Source organism: Diabrotica undecimpunctata, chromosome 4 (assembly GCF_040954645.1).
Source record: "Diabrotica undecimpunctata isolate CICGRU chromosome 4, icDiaUnde3, whole genome shotgun sequence".
In the NCBI taxonomy this organism is placed as follows: domain Eukaryota; kingdom Metazoa; phylum Arthropoda; class Insecta; order Coleoptera; family Chrysomelidae; genus Diabrotica; species Diabrotica undecimpunctata.
In genome coordinates, this window is record NC_092806.1 from 84,252,748 (window position 1) to 84,274,507 (window position 21,760).

At 31.9% G+C, this 21,760-nt stretch overlaps 1 protein-coding gene across 1 annotated transcript in view; it reads left to right on the plus strand.

Annotated features, from left to right (window-relative positions):
* The window catches only part of LOC140438760 (uncharacterized), a 274,926-nt gene that overhangs the window by 11,536 nt on the left and 241,630 nt on the right, over nt 1–21,760 (plus strand). Inside the window, exons 2-6 of the mRNA XM_072528408.1 lie at nt 12,305–12,386; nt 15,475–15,664; nt 15,718–15,836; nt 15,983–16,078; nt 16,145–16,207. Coding sequence (XP_072384509.1) covers nt 12,305–12,386; nt 15,475–15,664; nt 15,718–15,836; nt 15,983–16,078; nt 16,145–16,207 — 550 coding nt within the window. The remainder of the gene's footprint in view (nt 1–12,304; nt 12,387–15,474; nt 15,665–15,717; nt 15,837–15,982; nt 16,079–16,144; nt 16,208–21,760) is intronic.

A 21,760-nucleotide genomic window follows, 5' to 3' on the forward strand; every position in this document is an offset into this window, starting at 1 on the left:
ATTAACACTAGGTCTCCTTTTTGAAATGTGATTGGTTTTTTTATATTTCGATTTTGTCTTCTGATATATTTTTCAGCTTTCCTCCTAATTCGGTTATTCACTTTCTGCATTACTTGTTCTAACATATCCTGATTATATTCACTAATCCACTTTCTGTTTCCTATATGGCCAAACATTAAATATTCTGGTACTTCCTCTGTATTCAAATTATGTGTATTATTTAAAAAATACTCTACTTGTGGTATATGTTGCTGCCAAGTTTCGTGTTGATTTTGGCACAGTATCCTTAAATATTTTATAACTTCTTTAATATATCTTTCTGCAGGATTTGCCTGAGGATGTCTGATACTTGTAAAATGAATGTTGATTCCCTTTTTCTCACAAAATGCCCGAAATTTTTGGTTGTTAAAATATGTAGCATTATCTATTATGCAATTTCTAAATGGTCCTATTTCTTCGAAAAATTGATTAATATATAATTTTAATGTTTTAACATTTGTTCTGGAGCAGGGATATAGTTTAATAAATTTTGTATATAAATCAACTATCACTAGTATATGCTTTTTTCCTGTTGGACTGAGAACTAAATTTGAAATAAAATCCATGGAAACTGTATTTAGTTTTTCATATACAACATTAGATTTATATGTGTTCTGGTTTTTGAAATTCTTTTCTTTGTTTAGTTGACATATTGGGCATTGGGTAGTAATTTCTTTTGCTATACTTATGTCATTCTTTGCAAAATAATTGTCCCTAAATAGCATCCATAGCTTTCTTGAACCAATATGCATATAATTGTTATGTAAATTTTTCAATATTTTCTTTGCTAAAGTTCTAGTTATTACATATACTTCTATGCCATTTATTATTTTATAATATACCCCATCTTTCCTAAGGACTTTTTGTTTTTCACTCAAATTGATCTGATCTCTTATAATTTCTTCTTTAGAATATAATCCAGTACTTTCTACTAATTGATTTAATCCAATTTTTATTGTTCGCTGCCCTTTTTGTGATGTATTTTCTAACCTTGATAAAGCATCTGCCACTATATTGGATTTTCCAGAAATGTATTTGATTTCAAAGCAGTATTCACTAAGTATTAGACTCCACCGATGTATTCTACTGTTTCCATATTTGTTATTTAATATAGACGTTAAAGCTTGGTGATCTGTTTCTATAGTAAATTCATTACCCAACAAATAAAATCTTAATTTTGTGACACAGTGTATTATACTTGCTAGTTCTAATTCTGAAACTGAGTAACCCTTTTCATGTGGCTTTGTGATTCTTGAAATGAATTGTATTGGGTATTCGACCCCATCATGTATTTGTAATAATACCCCTGATAATCTCTCTATTGATGCATCTGTTCTTAATATGAATGGCTGTGTGTAGTCAGGATAGTATATTTTCAAATTTGACAGAAAAATGTTTTTAATTTCTTGGAATGCTAGTTCTCTTCTCTGATCCCATCTCCATTTTACACCTTTTCTCAGTAGTTCAAGTAATGGAATTTCTTTTATACTTAGATCTGGTATCATCCTTTTATAATAATTAATTATTCCAATAAATCCTCTTAAAGTTCTTAAATTGTGTGGTGTTTTATATTCCTGAATGACTTGTGTCCGTTCTGGATCCATTTCGATTCCCTTAGTGTTAAGTTTATAACCTAGATATATGACTTCTTTTTGAAAAAATGTACATTTTTCTTGATTTATTTTTAGTCCAACTTTGTCTAATCTATTTATTATAATTTTTAGGTGTTTCTCATGATCTTCAGCCGTTTTAGAAAAAATTAATATATCATCAATGTAGTGAATTACAAAATGTTCATATTGATCCAGAATATCATGAAGACATCTACATAGAGCACTGCAAGATGATTGAAGTCCAAATGGTACTACTTTGAATTGATATACTACTCCATCTATCTGAAATCCTGTATACTGTCTACTTTTTCTTTCTAGAGGTATTAACCAGAAACTATGCTGTAAATCGATTTTAGTGAAAAATGACATTCCTGTAATTCTTCCTAATATTCCATCTATACTCATTGGTGCTTCAAATTGCTTTTCAGTAATCTTGTTGATATTCCTTGCATCCAAACATAACCTGATTTCACCTGATCTTTTTCGTACTACTACTATGGGGTTGATAAAACGTGTATCTGCCTTCTCAATGATTCCATCTTCTAACATATTATTAATTGTTTTGTTTACTTCTTCTCTGTATTTATATGGTATTGGGTATGATTTTGTTTTAAAATCTTTTTCTTCTTTAACTTTTATACTATGGATATAATTTTGTGCAATTCTATTTTCTATATTGACAAGTCCCTTGTGTTGCTGCAATATGGAAATGACTATTGATTTATATTCTTCAGGGCAATTTAAAACTTTTATCATATCTTCTTCTTTACAAATAAAATTATTCTTCATTATGTACTCATTATTCCTTGCTTCCAATTTTACGCACTCCGCCTCGTAGGCATCCATCTGCTTAAAATTTCCATTCCTTAAATATTCACTACAATAATTATTCTTTACATTCTTTTGGGACATTTCCCTATCATCAAAATACATTTCTTCTTCATAAACATCATTATTTTCTTTTAATAATATCCTATCAACTCTTATTCCTTCTTCTACCTCATCTTTCTGCATAAATTTAATTATTTGCCCTTCCAAAGTTAACATTTTTTCTTCAAAATCTATCTTTACTTTCTTCTTTTCCAATTCATCATTTCCCATTAATATATCAACACATAAATCCTTGACAATAAATCCTTGCATATTAATTTCTTTATTAAGAATATTAATTTTAAAATTGGCTAGTTTATCAATTTCACCCAACTTCTTATTATTTGCACCAACAATTTTAATTTTTGGAATCTTTATTATATCTGATAATTTTAATGTATTAAAAATAAAATTCTCCGAGACTAAAGTACTTTCTGAACCAGTATCTATCATAATTTTAATCATTTTATTTTTGGCCAAAGCATTTATATAAATTAAATTAATAGAGTCAATAATTTTATCCTCATCTAAAGAAATAAATTCAGAAGGTTTTTCATAATAGCAATGGCCTAACTTGTAATTCAGAAAGTTTACTGCACAAAATTTTGATTATTAGAATTGTCAGATTGTATCTGACCACTTGGATCTGATGTACTATGTCTTTCCCTACTATGACTTCTACTCACATTTTCTTGCCTTGTACTATTTCGTTCCCTGTCTTCGCAGCTTCTATTCCTTCGAACACAATTTACCTGTCTGTTATAGTTAGGTCGCTCTGTATTTTTTCTATTGTTAAAATCTTGTCTATTATTATTAGTACTGTTATTAAAATGTTGTCTATTATAATTAGTATTATTATTAAAATTTTGTCTATTATAACTAGTATTGTTATTAAAATTCTGTCTATTTTGATTACTGTTATTATTATTGAAATTTTGTAAATTATCACCATACCTAGTGTTATTGTTATATGATTGTCTATATTGTTGATTCTCATTTTTATTATATTGAAAGTTATTGTTTTTTCTGTTGTTATTATTACTTGTCATATTGCCTCTTTGTATTCTTTGAATAAAATTAATAAAACTATCTATTGTTTGAATATTTTGTACAGTTACGGTTTGCACAACATCAGCATCAAAATGTCTAGATACATTTAAGACTGTTTCATCCTCTCTAAGTGGTGGTTCTAAATATTTTGCAACTGTTATCAATTTCAATGCATAATCTACCATATTTGATTTTAAATTTTGATTATACTTTCCAAAATATAGAATTTCTCTAAACTTGGCTTGCTCTAATTCACCCCAATAATAATTTAAAAATTTATTTTCAAATGTTTGAAAATTATCTAAATCATTCTCAATACTAGCAAACCAAGTTGCTGCATTGTCATTTAATGTCACTCTAATATAATCTTTAATATCATTAATATTATTCACAAATCTTAATTTATGTTTTAAACTATTTATGTATACTCTAGGATGCAAATTTTTTATATTACCAGAGAATTTAATCCCAGTCTCATTTGTTAAATTTAAGTAAGGTCTCCCTATGTCTCTCATTTGTGAAATATCATCTATTCTCTGTTCCACATTTCTTATTTGATTACAATTTATTTGAATATTTTGTTGTATATCGTCTAATTTTTCTTCTGTGTTTCTCCTGTCTTCGTTAATTTTTACTTCTAAATTACATTTCTGTAACTCTATTTTCTGTTCTATATCTATCTTATTATCTTGAATAATCCTCTTTACTTCTGTCCTCTCATTGTCTATCCTTTTCTTGTAGTCATTCCGTATACTTTTTATTTCATTTGCTACTTTTTTCTCTGCAGCTTCAAGTTTTTTATCCATTTGTTTTACAATTTTATTATTATTATCTTCTATTTTCTTTTCTAATTTTCTATAATTCTCTTCCAATTTCTGTTCCATTTTTTTCATGTCTTCTTTGACTTCTTTTGAATTCTCTTCCAATTTTTTTATGTCTTCTTTGATTTCTTTTGAATTCTCTTCCATTTTTTTCATATTCTCTTCCATTTTCTGTTCCATTTTTTTCATGTCTTCTTTGATTTCTTTTGAATTCTCTTCCATTGTCTTGTTCATCTGCATCATTAATGACATCAAAGCTGCCATATTGACATTTTCCTCTCTTTCTGGATTCATTTCTGCAGTATCTTGTGGAACTTGAACTAAACTCTCCTCTTGTATAGGTTGTGTTTCTACTTCCACATCTTCTTCATTCTTTTTGCTTCTTGTACCTTTCTTTCCTTGAGACATTTTGAGACTTTACTTGTTCAAATATAATTAAAAATAAAATCTATAATTTTTTCTTTCTACTGATAATTAATTTAATTATATGAGAGCACTTATCTTCCCAAACTAATTCTTTTAAATAGAGAGCCACCGCGTTGGGTGCCAAATTGTTATGATGTGTTTTTTGTTTGAATGATGAGCAATGAGTATTTTTAATAATATAATATATAGGGTTTTTATCGCGGTTCTCAAAGAATTAGCTTGTAAGTACTTTTTTAAATTATCTTTATTATAACTATTATGAAACACACATATATATCTAACCTAGTCAATGTAAATTTAAAATAAACTATCTTTAAATTGATGTTCTTATAAAACTAATTAAATTCTATAGACAATGTTAAATTTAAACAAACTATCTTCAAAATTGAAATTGTTATGACACTAACTAAATTATATTAACAAAATTTTGTACCTTTCTTTCACTGAATGCCTAAATGAACTGTTTTCCACTAAGTATATAGATTCTAATCACCACTGAATGTCTTCGTACTTCAGTTATCCTTGTTTTTTTGTGAAATTACTTTTTTCAATTATCAGCTTCTACCAATTTAAGATATATTTTTCTTCACCAGCATCTATACACCACCAACCAAACCAGCAAACAGCATTTATATTTATTCTTCTTTTCAATATACCAATATCCAATTATTATAAGTTGATTTATACTAATCTCCAACCATAATATAATTTAATTTCTTCCAATATACCTTTTTTTATCTTCAATAATTATTTGTGTATAATTATAAATGTGCATTAAATTATATGCATAATTTTTAATCTTCATTTAACTCACTATATTAAACATTTTGACTATTTGTACTTGATTCACCGACTCCAACTAACTTTCATAATAAACTGCTTGACTTGTGACTAAAAACTTCCAAAACTGCCAAAAACTTCTTAAAACTCTTCTGACTGCACTATCTAAAACTTTTCTGACTAAAAACTTTCAAAAACTGCCTTCTTGAATCCAAATCACGGGTATTTATATGTTTTGGATTTCTAGAACCATCTGGTAATAGATCATGTTCCAATTTGTTCTATCAAATACTTGTCTGAATTTTCTGGAACAAACCATTTCGCAAACATGGCCATCTCCGGAGATCCAGAGACTTCCATTCTTTTCTATTAATAATTTTGTTTACATTTAGGCTTTTCAGATCAGAATATATAATTAAATTAGTAACTAACACTCTAATTTAATAAAATACACAATTCAAATAATATATTATTATAACCCCACTTATACTCGTATTATGATTAATTTCCATCTGTCAATCTCTCCGAGAGTATTTTTGGTTGCCTATGCACATGGCTCACTTAAATCTATTTACAATATTAAAATACAACTTTTTACAATTATTATATGCTAATTTATTAAAAATGCCCTCACATAAATATTTTTTAATAAAATTCTCTAGTATATAACTTATTTAAATTAATCAAATACTTTTTTATATCTAATATTATGTAGTATATAACTTATAAATTATTTTCTATAAACCCCAATTGTCACAATATATATATATATATATATATATATATATATATATATATATATATATATATAATATTCAGCTGGACATAGGTAATATAAATTGAGGTAATTTTGGCAACTGCGCTTTCTTAAGCCCACTGCTGTGGTCAAGGCAACCTGTTGGAAAATCATACAGTTCCAGCGACGTGGTTATAGCGAATTATTGAATGATATGAATTGAATATGGTTATATGAATTATTCATCGCAGCGAATATAAATTCGCTGCGACGCGCGACGGTGAAGATAGTACTACCATAATATTCATACTTGTCCTTGTATTACATTTTTGTTGATTATTGAAAATTAAATAGTCTGGATAATATCTTAGTGGGAATTGCATAACCGGTAAATGATGAATCAATCGGCAAACATGTTATTTAAAACATGCAAACAGTTTTTGCAATCAGTGTTTATCGTTGTTGTTGCTGTTAAATTTGTGTTCGATTACTATGTCTTAATAGTTTTCGTACTTATTCTGTTAATTAGTTGTTTATTTTTATTTTGAACTAAGAGAAAATATTATGTTAAATTAACATGATTTCCCGTATATTCCATCAGTTTTTAGTAAAATAAAAATAGATATAACCGGTGGTTAAGTTTACGTCATCCCCGTCATAGACGCTTCTCATAAACAAATTATCTGGAAGGTAGGTATATGATCGACTAAATATCACGGCCTTCAACGGACTCTGTTAGTCGCTTTTCTTTTTTAACAGGAGTAGCAGTGGCAACAGTTAAACATATTGTGCTTGAGAAAAAACTAACAAATGGTTTTGAACCCCCAGCTGCAAATCAACGCTGACGAAAACCTGTGAAGTTGGATGAAGCCCAAAAAATCCTCCGCAGAACTGCATATTCATTTTTCTTTGAAAATAGGCCTCCAACTGTCAAATATACATGAATTATTATAAAAAGCATTTTTAACTTTCGATATAGAAAGCGATGCCGGAATTTCATGTTCACAGATAAGGTGGAAATTATATCATGGCGACGTAATTTTCTATGCTCAATTCATAAATATCGTGCGACAAAACGAAAAATTTATTACCTCGACGAGACTTCTGTTAACGCCAGACATATAGTCGCCAACGTTTGGCAAGATACAACAGTAACAAATGCACAAAAAGGCTTTGTTGAAGGTTTATTTACAAGATTGCGAGCGTCGTCAGGAAAGAGCCAGCGTCTAACTGTCGCTCATATTGGCAGCGATACGGGTTTTCTGCCAAATGGTGTGCTTGTTTCTATGTCGAAGAAAACTGGGGACTATTATGAATACATGAACTACATATGATTCGAGAAGTGGTTCGAGAACATTCTCCAGCTCGCAGATAGTAACTCTGTCATAGTATTGGATAATGCATCTTACCACAGCCGCCTTGTTAAATGCATTCCAGCGATGACAGAAGAAAGTCGACGATGATAGAAAATCCATCATGCAGAGCTGGTTACGAGAAAAATGTATTTTATTTAGAGAGGATATAGCTAAAGCAGAACTAATGACAATAATCAAGGAGCATCTATTAGATATCGTCAATATGCTGTTGATTTAATGGCTAGACTTCATGGTATTACTGTTTTGAGGCTTCCACCTTACCTACCTATTTTAACCTCTTCTTCTGTCGGTTGTCTCAATTTTGTATCGTTTACAGTGGATGTCCAGTTGATATCCGATCCCTCCCTCGTTAACCCGCCCAACAGCTGTATGAAATATCCCTTCCACTCTTTCATTATTTCTTTAGGTTCACTAAGTAATTAGTGTTCCATCCTTGATTTTCATATAACTGCACTAATTTTGATAACCTTTTTCCATCTTTTTGACCTCCTGGTAAAATGACTTCACATTTCCGTTTTCCATTTTTTTCTCGTTATATTTCCTTTTCTTCTTCTGCATATCATCTTGAGTTTCTCTCTACTTTTGTTGTACTCTTCTTTTTTGTTTTCTGAATTGTCCTTTAATATCTGCTGTCGTATTTTCTTCTTTTTCTTTGCTATTGCTTGGCATTCGTCATCAAACCAATCCTTTACTTCACTCTCAATATTGATTCTTGAGATAGTTTCTTCTATTTCTTTTTTGAATTGTTTTCAAGATTGTTGTATTTATAAGTTTTTTATTTCTACCTTTAATCTTTCAACATTGTATTTTCTCGTGTTTTTATTAACGTTAGCTTTGTTTTTTTGTTCGTTAATAGTATTGAGATATTATAGTCTTACCAGAAAATGGTCGGAATTACAGTCTGTCCCTCTCTTAGTACTGACCTTTGTGATATTATTTTTGTACTTCTTTTCTATGAGTGCATGGTCTATCTGATTCGTTGCGTTTCCGCCTGGAAATACTTATGTTATTCGAGTATTTCTTTTCTTTTTAGTTGTGCACTTCTTATCACCGTATTTTTCTCCAAAGCAAAACTTATTATTTTCGTACCATTTTTGTTTGTACTATCATGGTTGCTTTGTTTTTCTACTTCTTCTTCTTCTCGTGCCACTCCTATCGGAGATTGGAAATCATCATGGCCACTGCGACTTTGTTAGCAGCGCGCCTAAAAAGTTCAATCGAACTACACCCGAACCATTCACGTAGATTACGAAGCCACGATATTTTTCTTCTTCCCACACTTCTTTTGCCCTTAATTTTGCCCTGCATGATATTTCTTAAAAGTTCGTACTTTTCACCTCTCACAATGTGCCCCAAGTATTCCATCTTTCTAGTTTTTATCTCATTTAGAATTTCGCATCTTTTGTCTAAAGTTTGGAGTACTTGCGTGTTAGTGACGCGGTCCATCCATGATATTCTGAGAATGCGCCTATAGCACCACATCTCGAAAGCTTCGATGTTTTTTGTGGTCAACTGTTTTAGTGTCCAAGCCTCTACTCCATACAACAGGGTAGAAAAGACATAACACCGCAGCATTCGTATTCGTAACTTTATATTGATATCACGATTGCAAAAGAGTTTGCGCATTCTATTAAAGACTGATCTAGCGATTTCTATTCTACATCTAATCTCTTTTGTTTGATCAGTATCGTCTGTGATCCAAGCACCTAGATATTTATAACAGGACACACGCTCAATCGTTGTATTGTCTATTACAAGATTAGCTCTGATGTTCTTTGATTTCGTGATTACCATAAATTTAGTTTTTTTCAAATTAATTTTCAAGCCGTAACTGTTACAGTATATATTGAGACTTTGAACGAGATGTTGTAGTTCTACTAGCGTTCCCGTTAGGAGAACCGTATCGTCAGCATACCTTATATTGTTGATCGTCTCACCATTTATTATCAGACCAAGATCTTCTTCCTCGAGTGCTTGTTCACAAATAGCTTCACTATACAGATTAAATAAAAGTGGCGACAAGATGCATCCCTGCCGGACTCCTCGACGGATTTGAATTTCTTCTGTTAGCCTACCCTCAACCTTCACATTTGCTGTTTGATTCCAATATAGGTTGCATATAATTCGAATATCTCGGCTGTCTATATTTTTCTTTATTACAATTTGTCTTAGTGGTTCATGTTGTACTTTGTCAAAGGCCTTTTCGAAATCAATAAAGCAGGTGTAAATTTCTTGGTTCATGTCTAAGCATCTCTGTGAGAGAACGTTCATTGCAAACAGAGCCTCCCTTGTACCCAGCCCTTTTCTGAATCCCATCTGAGTGTTACTAATGTCTGCGTCTAATTTCCTATAGATCCTATTATGGATTATTTTCAGGAACAGTTTTAGAACATGACTCATCAAAGCTATCGTACGATATTCGCTGCATTCCCTTGTATTTGCCTTTTTTGGCAGTAGTATAAAGGTCGAACGGAGCCATTCCCTAGGTATTATTCCAGTTCTATATATTGTGTTAAATAGATCTAGGAGTATTTTAATAGATTCATCGTCCATAAGTTTGAGCAGTTCTACGGGAATTTCATCAGGACCGGGGGCCTTACCACTTTTCGCTTGTTTGATTGCATAATCTATTTCTTCTCTGATTATATCAGGCCCTGTATCATCTGTATATTCCTTTGAGATTTCTTGTCTATCTTTGTCATCAAAAAGTTGTGATATGTATTCTGTCCATCGATTCATTTTTTGTTGTAAATCTGTTATGAGTATACCATCTGTATCTTTGATCTGTCCTATCTGTGTTGTTCTTCTCCTTCCTGTCATTTCTTTAATCTTTTTGTGTACATTAAAAAAGTCATATTTTCGCTCCAGTTGTTCCAACTCCTGGCATTGCTCACTTTGCCATCTTTCTCTAGCTTCTCTTATTTTCTTTTTTATCAGTTTATCTGTTTCTTTGTATCTTATCGGGTTATTTGTTTTGTGTACCCTTCTTTCACACATCAACTGTAGTATTTCCTCATTCATCCATTCTTTATGTTTCCTTTCTTTCGGTGTTAAGTTTTCTCTCCCTGCCAGCATTACGGCATGTTTAATATTCTCCCATTTTTGGTCAATGTTATCAGTATTTCTATTCAGTTTCTCTATATTTTGTAAATTTTCTTTGATGTTTACTATTGTTTTCTCTTTTATATGTTTTTCTACTACTGCATGGTATACCTCTTCTTTTCCTACTTTCACGTTCAAATTGCCCATCATATATATTTTAATATCTCTTTTGGGTAGTTGGCCTTACTTTTGTGCAAGTTTCTCAATATTTCTCCTTTTCATCCTTATCCTTTTGTTCAGAAGGCGTATGAACATTTACGATTTTGGTGTGTCTTTTGTTACTTCTTACTCTCATGCTCTTGAAGAGACTCCCAATCTTGTAAAAGAAAGACGAAAACTTATTATATTAAAAACATATGTGTACAACTAAAGGAACATGCTGACCGCCAAGAATCTAGAGAACTTTGAGTTGAAACCGCAGAGACAGATCATCAAAGATAATAGTGGAAATACCATAACAAGCCCAGACATACTATTTTCTAACAACGACTCAGTTAATAATACAGAGAAAAGAAGCTATGAATAAGAACCTCAAATATTGAAATCAGAAGTTGGGGCGGTAATTAAAAAGCAAAATTTAGAAAAGCAGAAGGAGAATATGGAATAACACCTGAAACAATCAAAGAAATGGGAGAATTAGGGACCGAAGTAATACTTAGAATTTGCAATGAGATCTGGAGTAACGGAAAGTGGCCAAATGACTGGGGTAAACTCACGTTTATTTCCATATATTAAAAAGGTTCACCTACAGATTGCAGTAATTACCGTACAGTAGCATTGATATCACACGCGAGCAAAGTATTTCTAACCATCATCAATGAAAGACTAAAATTAATTCTCTTATCACAAATTCCCCAAGAACAATGCGGATTCGTCTAGGTAGAGGAACAAGAGAACATACTCTTAATATTCGTCAAATTATCGAAATATCTTGAGAGTTCAACATAGAAACATATTTATGCTTTATTGACTATTCTAAGGCCTTTGATACCGTAAACTGGGATAAAATGTGGCATATACTTAAAGGAATGCGTACGCCAGAACATCTAATCTATTTATTACAAAAACTATATATAAATAATACTGCTAATGTAAGATTTAATAATGTGGTTTCGAAAACCTTCAAATTAAAGTCTGTAGTTTGACAGGGATGCATAATATCCCCTATTCTATTCAATATATATATAGCGAACATATTATGCGTCAAGTTTTTGAGGAATGGCAAGGTGGAGTAACGATAGGAGGAAGAAAAATTAAAAACCTACGTTATGCTGATGACACTGTTATATTGGCGTCATCACCAGAAGAACTGAAACAAATTATGAATAAGCTAGGCACGGTGAATACGGAATATGGTTTGAAAATCAATATGCAGAAAACCAAAGTGATGATTATCGATAGAATAAGAAACAACCAAACCGAGATAAGAAACATGGCAGGTTACGAAGTGGTCAGGCAATTTAATTACTTAGACTCCGTTATTACTAACAGTGGAGGATGCGAAGACGAGATCCGAGACGAGATCGATGCATCACAATGGCCAGATTGGCAACAGCCAAACTCACAAACATTTGTAAGAACACTGACCTTACAAAAAACACTAAATTACGCCTTGTTCGAGCATTGATATTTCCTATAGTCACCTATGCTTCTTCAGAAACTTGGATAGCGGGTAAAAGATCCAGAGGAAGATCTCGAGTACGATGGTCGGACCAAATAAAGGACATGCCTGGTTATTCATTCTCCGAAGCAAAACAACACACACAGGAGAGAGATAATTGGACAGAAATATTCAAACAAATTACATGACGCCATTACATTCTTACGAAGGAGATAAGATAGAGGAAGAGGACTCTTATGCTACACATTCTTTCTGAAATAGAATTAAATGAAACGATTTCTATTCTGATTTCCTTTAAAGTTATAAACCCTGTACCTAGCCTTCTGTCCTTTCCTCCTACTCTTAAAGAAGTGCATTTGTCAGTTCCATTATATCGCATCCCAATTGTTTTGTTTCTTGTATGGCTGCGACCATAATGCAATATCTCCTGATTTCTCCAAGCAATTCTTTTAGCCCTCATTCAGCATATGTTCCTCCAATATTCCATGTTCCTAATTTTATTTTTGTAATCTCTTTAATCTCTGTAATCGTATAACTTTATCATTGCATAAGGCATTATAATTATTCTGAGAGTATTGAATCCTCTTTTCACATTTTTTCGTTTGTGTTTTAGTTCTTTACATTTTTCACGTAATTGATAAACACGCAAAATTTAAATAATCATACATAAAGTTTTCTTATTGTAAATGTTTTATTTTCTGTACAGTTTTCTTTCCGTAAGAACCTTCTAGACAGTATTAGAAAACTTAAAAAATATGAATGAAAGTCGCAGTGCAGCTCCGTACAAAGTACACGACAGCCGAATGCGTGTGCTTTTTAGCCGAACGCGTATGCTTTTTAGCCGAACGAGGATGCTTTTTGTCAGGGTACCTAAATTCCAATGCCGGCTACAACACTATTTTTGAAGAATTTGAGTTTTTGAAGAGTTACCATCTTTTGATGAGACTCTAGCTACATCCTCATGCGAAATAGGTAATTCTTCTGTTAAATTAAATGAATTAATTGAACTATGAACACCAGTTGTTCCATTCTAAGCTAATCGAAACATGTCAGCCTTATACATTTTTGACCCTTTTCTATATTCGTCTGATTCGATGGAACGTAATTTTTTACTTATAAACAACAATGTAAGAAATTTTTGTTAATTTGTTGTTTAGTAATTTGTTGTTTAGTTATTACAAAAATAGGTTAAAAAGTAGTTTTTTTGAAAATTATTAATAACTTTTCTATATCAGCCTATATCTATTCTATAGAATATAGAAAAGGGTAGAAAATGTATGAGGCTAACATGTTGTCTCGATTATTTTAGAATGAAGCAACTGGTGTTGATAGTTGAATTAATTTATATAATTTAACAGAAGAATTACCTATTTCGCATGAGGATGTAGCTAGAGTCTCATCAAAAGATGGTATTTTGTTAAAGGTGGTCTATTAAGTTTGTTTTGCTCTTTTCATTACCAAGAAATTTATCTTGGTAAAATAATATTGGTACGATGGTATTGGTACTGTCATTAAATTTTATCTCTGCTTTTTCGTGCGACGCAAGCGCACGGGGTGGGGTAAGTTTTGTGGTGGGGGAATGGGTCGATAATAAATTAATAATAACACAGGAATGTTAAGAAAATAATAAATTAATTTAAAATGATATCAATAAAAAACTTTATATGTATAAAAGAAAAGTAAGTCTAATGCTTCGTTTTTATAGTATTCTTACGAGTAATCAAGAACCCGGTCAACTTCGGAGCGCAGTAAAACCCAGAAAAATTATTGAAATTGTGTAAATTTGTAGTAAAAATGATTCGTTGCAAAACCCTCTATAACATTGCTCTGACATGGAAAAAAAATCCGAAAAGAAAATTTGTTAAATCCAAAAATGTTTAGTTATTTTTGTTAATAACTTTTTTATTTGCCATTTACCATAAAAGGTAATACACAGTACAAACTTCTGTTGGGTTGCTAGTTTACGAGATACAACGCGCAAATCCTTTACACCCCTTATTCCAAGATGGCAAGTATTTAAGAACCCGGCCAACTTCGGAGCGCTGTAAAATCAAGAGATATTAATGAAATTAAACAAATTTGTAGTGAAACTTATTCTATGAAAAACCCTCTATGATATTGCTTTGATGTCATTTTATTGTAAAATTATCAGAAAAAAAGTTATAAGGTCCAAAAGAAAATTTGTCTAAAACTTTTATTTATATTTATTTATTTATTTATAACTTTTTTATTTTTCATTTTACGATTAAAAGTGTAATAGAAATAAAGTTGTAGACAATTCAATTTGCTACAAATATCTAATAATTTTTTTGTAGGGTTGCTAGTTTACGAAATACATCGTGAAAACCGTTTCCCATTTTTTCCAAAATGACAGCCGGTTGGTAAGGCTAGCGACTCCACAAACTTAAACTTCAATTTATACTTACCCTTCCAACACACGAGAACTGCACACTAAAGCATAAAAAAATGTAACATTGCCTTGGACTAAAATATTTGTAAAGGGTTCCTTTTAATGAATGAATTTTTAAAATATCTTCATATAAAAATTTTGGTTAGCGTGTTTAGTTGAAAATTGGATGTTTGCAGTTGAACTTTTGCAGTTATATTGTTTCAGTGATTAAAAATGAGAATTGTTTGCAGGGCGCCAAAGATAATATTAGAAAACTTGCAGAATATGTTAGCGTGTTACCTTCACCCTTAAACTTGAACTTAAACTTCAACTTATACTTACCCTCCCAACACACATAAAAATAAAATTGTGTCCTCTAAGAAATGCACGCTAAAGCATTAAAAATGTAACATTGCCATGAACTATAATATTTGTACAGGGTTTCTTCTAATGAATTAATTTTTAAAATATCTTCATACAAAAAATTTTGGTTAGGGGTGGTTGCAAATTAGGATGTTAGTGTTCGATCTCACTATTTAATCAAAGTGTTTGTGATTATTTCAAATCTCCCAACTAGCCATATTTCTGGTTACAGCTATAACTTTTGCTAGTTATATTGTTTCAATGATTAAAAATGAGAATTGTTTGTAGGGCGCCGAAGATAATATTAGAAAACTTGCAGAATATGTTAGCATGTTACCTTCACCCTCCAACATGGATTCATTAGTTGTTGCTGTATTTGAATCTTTGGAAGATAAACGTGCCTCTAAATTTAGACAATCTGTACAATATTATTTGAATGGGACTGCTAGTGGCTTTTTAAAATATTGTACTCCTCCAAGTAGGTAATATGTTTGTTGACTATTTATCGATGTATATTTGTGCATTTTTTAGTAAAATCCAAACCAAAGAAAAATGCTTCAGCTCAACACAATCATTCCACAGCGAACAATAAATCTGAAGATCAAGATTTGGATACATCAGGTTTTGCATCTGAAACTACGGAACAAGAAGTAAGTATTTGATGAGGCATTTTCTGCCGTAACACTTTCAAAAGCCGTTAAAGTCTCCACTGACCTCATGTTTTGTTTTGTTGATCCCATAAACCTTCAACGTGTTAAATTAATAGTTAACAATTATTTAAATATTTCAATTTCAGCAAGAAACGCTCCAAAACTATAGACAAGCCACTGCACATTCTATAATTGGAGAAATCGAAGGATTGTATTCGGGACTTTCAAAAAATTCTCAAGTCGTAAGTTCATTTATACTTACTTAAATGATTAAATTAGTATTATAAGATAATGGTACATTCTTTTAGATGATTCTTCAATACCTGATTCCTCAAAATATAATGGATTTTCCAATGGTTCAACATCATCAGGTAAAATACGGCTGGTAACTCTAACAATGGAATAAATCAACTGGCTGGACCCAATATTAGTACAATTACACCAAAAGCTTCGAAATCTACTAGCACAAGTAAGTGCCAAATAATATAAATACATTTTGCAGCTTAAATGTGTTTTGAAGATAATCCTAATTTTGCCTGGCGGGCGGAAAGGTGAACGCAGGTCTAGGCTCGACCTCGCACGAAGACAGGTAGCCGCCGAGGAGCTCTCCTCTAGCACTCTTAAGTCTCCCAAGGTGGGTACGTGCCGTAACCCCACGCTCTTAATTGGGAAAGGGTGTATGAGGGACGCAGCACGTTCAACCTCACCTTGGTTCTGTGGAATGAGAGTAGAATGGTCCCACGAAAGGCTCGTCTTGGATACTAGGAGTGTAGACCGGTGACCGTAACGCCGAAGCGCATTGCGTGCGTTTCTACAAATCCGACACCTCGAACGAGGGCTCTCCACCTCTTCATTCCTTCCCATTAGTCGCCTCTTACGATAACTTGCCCCGGCTGTATTGTTATCTCCGCGAACCGGACGGAGGCCTGTCACAAATCAGGCAGTGCTGGAAAGACTGAATATTAAACCTGAAATTATATTTACTATAGAAGAGAAAACTTGAATTCCTTGGCCACGTCTCTAGCGTCAAAATATTAGTTTCTACAGCTTATAATTTATGGAAAGATCGTTTGACGAAGAAACTTGGGACATAGAACAATTTTTTGGATGTGAAACCTTCGTGAATGATTCGGAATGACATCGGTCAAATTATTTCAAATTATTCCCTGCAGCAAAATCGAAAGTGCAAATAGCCACGTTGATCAGCAATCTCCGCAGGAGACGCTCAATGCAAGAAGACTGTCTCTCCCCATCCGATAATTATTATAGCAAAAACTGCAACAGATACAGAAAAACTGATGAAGATCTCTGGTTCAGTATTTAAAGTTATGTGGGGGAAAATTATGAGACCGATAGTTTTTTCTTGAAAGTCAGATAGCCAAGCGGGCTCGGCGGCAGATTCTCATTCGCTTCACTGTCGAATGGTTCGGTGGACGTGGGTTCGAGCCCCGGCTCGGTGTACAGAAAAATAAAAAAAGGCGTGGCGCCTAAATACCGGTATATATATACATATATATATATATATATATATATATATATATATATATATATATATATATATATATATATATATATATATATATATGTATATATATATATATAAGAATAAGAAAAAAGAAGTACTTGTGACTCGTTTGGAACAAATATATAACTGTTTTGGATGGGTTGGAGTCAATAAAAGGGCTATTGGTTAACTATTTTTTTAATTCTCGAGCAATTGTGTTTACAATTATTATCAAGAGCTAAAAAAGACAAAATACTTACAAGGTTGAATTAAAAAGAAAAAACAATTTTTTGTTTACTTACCAAATAAAAATTAGTTTGGTAAGTAAAAATTACTGCTTACATCTTCAAAATATTTAATACAAAAATGTTTTTATCTAATAAATGTTTCTCCGAAAATTTTTATAATTTTGAAAACATTTTTGTAATATAAAAATAATTGAATTTATAAATAAGTTCAAATAGCAACCAATTAAAAATAGCCTCAATGTCATAAATGCCAACATAAAATTTTTATTTTTGACAATTATATTGCCAAAAGTAAAATTTCGTTTAAACATTCTTTTTTGTTTAGTAACAAAAAGAAGAAGATTTATTCACCGTTGACAGATGTCTGAAAGAAATGTGACAGATATATGGAGAATTAAATATGACATTTTACAAGTTTTATATATAAATCATAAAGAAAGAATATAATTATAAATTTTGCTTAAATTTTGAATTTCTGATCTTTTGTTTAAACTTTTATCATTTTTGCTAATACAAACCATTTCCAAAAAAGTCCTTTTAAATTTATTACTTTCACTACATAAAATTTTAATGTTATCAAAATCCGTAATATGGTCTTTATCGATTACATGTTCTGCCAAAGCACAAGATGGTTTTTTAATTCTGCAATCACTTTTGTGAGAAATAATGCGATTTGAAAGATTTCTTCCGGTCTCACCAACATATTCAGCCTCACACTGAGTACAACTAATGCTGTATACTAAATTCGTTTTTTCAAATTTGTCTATAGGATATTTAGTTTTAGAATATAAAGATGAAATAGTTTTGATGTTCTTTGTTGCTATTTTTATATTGTCAATAACCTTTAGTGTTTGTATTAATTTAGGTGTTAATGATGGTATAAAAGGTAGTGAATGATAATAGATGTTCTTAGATAATAATTTTATTGACTCCAACCATCCAAAACAGTTATATATATATATATATATATATATATATATATATATATATATATATATATATATATATATAAATATATATATATAGTTTTTTCTTCTGGTTTGAACGAAACTAAAAAAGTCACATTTACTCGTAAAATATGATAACTAGAGCATTTTTGACAGGTTCTTATCATATAGATGTATGTTGGACAAGCAACTTATTTTTTAGGTTTACATGAGTCGATTAGCTATTCAAGTTACTTGAATCATTTAGACAAATATTCTAGCGGTTGATGAAAAACTTGAACAAGCAGCCAAGCAAGTCAAGTAACTTAAAACCCATCCAACTTACTTGTTCAAGAAGGTGCCTCCCACCACGGAACGCAGTGGTGGTGGGTACATACTTGAACGGCCTACCTCACACTTGCTTCATGTAAACAGTCACAAGTAAATACGTACTCGCTGTCAAGAATTGGTCGTGGGAAGTTGATTTTTAAGTATTTGAATTTTATTTAAAAAATGTGAAGTGAAATTAGGAGACAACATTGAAGTTTGTGGAGTTGTACGAAGAACAAACATGTCTTTGGAGTATATCTAGTAGTCCGTATAGACATAATCAAATGAGAGATTCTGCTATTAATAAAATAGAACAAGAAATGAAAATAGATGTTTTTGGTCCTCATGATGTGTAGAACAAAATAAAAAATCTGAGCACGACATATTTCCAGGAACGTGCTAAAATTGAAAAACATAAAAAGTCTGGTGCTGGAACAGACGATCTTTTTCGCTTCATTTTTCTCTCTTCTCTAACCGCTGTTTAAGTTCAGTTATTTTACTTGAATTGTATAAATCTTTACTTGAAGCCCTTCAAACTTGAATACTACATTAAAGTTACTTGTACAAGTAACTTGAATAGTTATTGGAATCATGTAAACTAGACTTAAAGGATCTAGAAGTCTAGATGGTTAAGATAGTGAGAAATGCCCCCAGCGATATTCCGAAAATAAAAATACCATGTTGTTCTATATCAAAAAGTATACGACCAAAAAACATTTTAGAGCCCTAGACCAAAACACAACTTCAAAAAAAAAAAAAAATGTTTTTTAATCATCGAAAATTTTATCCTTTTTTTTCAATTTGTAGGGTATTTTATTGCCTACTTCATGGTATTGTTTACAAAAAATTTGGCGGGAAAAAATATATATACACTCATGGACAAAAATATCGAATATTTTGTATTTTCCAATTTTTTTTTGTAGTCACTACTATTTCAAAATAATTTTAGATTACTGATAATACTTATATAGTAGGCTGATGTACTCAACTGATTTGAAATATTTTGATGTTTATTTTGACGTTTATTCAGTGGTTAGTGTCACTCGTACATTTTATTTTAAAAAACCTTCACATAAAGCAAAAATCATACTAATTCGGTTATTTTTAGTTTAATTTATCTCGCCAATTCGACACTGCGATGAAGCCCAAGTAGCACATATTGTAATTTTGTACGAGGAAGGATATGCACAAAAAGATATCGCACGACGTCTCAGCAGAACTGAATCTATAGTTTCGAATACTCTAAAAAGGTACCGCGAAACAGGAAATTTTGTACTAAGGCCTGCTCAAGGACGCCCAATGTGCACAACCGCAATTGATGACCGTTTTTTGGTTCTTAATTTTACACGAAATCGTTCATTGATATCGATGCACCTCAGAAATGAGCTATTAAATGTTAGACAAGTTAATGTGAGTTCACAAACTGTTAGACGAAGATCAAAAGAAGCAATCATAAAGCTCGTCGTTTGGAATTTGCAAGAACACATATTTAGTGGAATATCGACAACTGGAAAAACGTTCTTTTCACTGACGATACCAGAATCCTATTATGGAAGCCAGATGGTCAAAACTACGTCAACAGAAGAGTTGGAGAGCGGTTCGCCAGCTGCAGCCTCGCCCAGACCGTTAGTTTTGATAGTTAGATGGCATAATTCTTTGCAAAGGTATTAGTTGGGAGGTACGTACCGCACTTGTGGAAGTGATTGTACGGATGACTAGTGATTCTTACGTTTAAAACATCCTGCAAGATCATGGTTTGTCATATGTTGGTTACATTGGATATGAAAGATTTACGTTAATGCACGATAATGCTCGACCACATGCCGCTGCCATAGTGAGTAATTATCTTGATGAGCTCCAAATTCGAAGATTGGATTGGTCACCGTTTAGCCCGGATTTAAATCCAATAGAGCACACGTGGGATCGCCTAAAACGCAGCATACGACAAAGAAATCCCGTTCCAAATACGATATAGCAGCTTCGGCTTGCTGCACAGGATGAATGGAATGCAATTTCCCAAGTATATGTCCAAAATTCACTTGCAAGCATGCTGAGGAAGATGCAAGCAGTAATAAGAGCTAGAGGGGGAATACCTGTTATTGATCATGCACTTCTTTCAGTTAAAACGACTTGTTTAAGCAATTTAAATTATCACTTAAGTTTAGAGTAAAATAATCTTATTTATAATAATAGTCTCCCGTTTTATACCGCTGTCGCGGCTTTGGGAGTATAGCAGGGTAGTCTGCTATATCTAGGGCCTACGGTATACAAGGAAGGTAACATGGCCAGTGCTACGCTTCAACCGTCTATTATTACCCCTGGTTTTACCCAAGGTACTCATTTTTATTCAGGCTGAGTCGACCTGGGGCCTATAGACATTTTTAAAATGTCTAGATGTTCTTGCCGGCGGTGGGATTCGAACCCCGGACCACCGGTTGCGAGTCAAGCATCCTACCGCTTGCGCTACGCAGGCCCCGCAGGTCGCGATTAGGTAAATAATCTTATTTACCTAATATTAAACATTTATTTTTTTTTCACAATTTTCTCCTCTTAAAAACTTAAAATTGTTGATTAAACATTGTTAAAATAAACTCTATTTTACAATAAACGACTTGATTGACCAGAATTTATTTTGAAAAAACAAAAATTAAAAAATTCCAAAATATTAGATATTTTTGTCCATGAATGTATATTATTCTTTGAGTGTCAAATTTTCTCTATGATTTTTTTCAGATTTTTGTAGGTGGGGCATCATGGTCAAAATAACAATCATTTTCGTTCTAGCCGTTCAGATAGTAAAATTACCCCCTCAATATGTTGAAAATAAAAATACCATGGTATTCTATATCAAAAAGTATCCGACCAAACAAATTTTTAGAGCTCTAAGACAAACATAACCTCAAAAAAAATAAAACC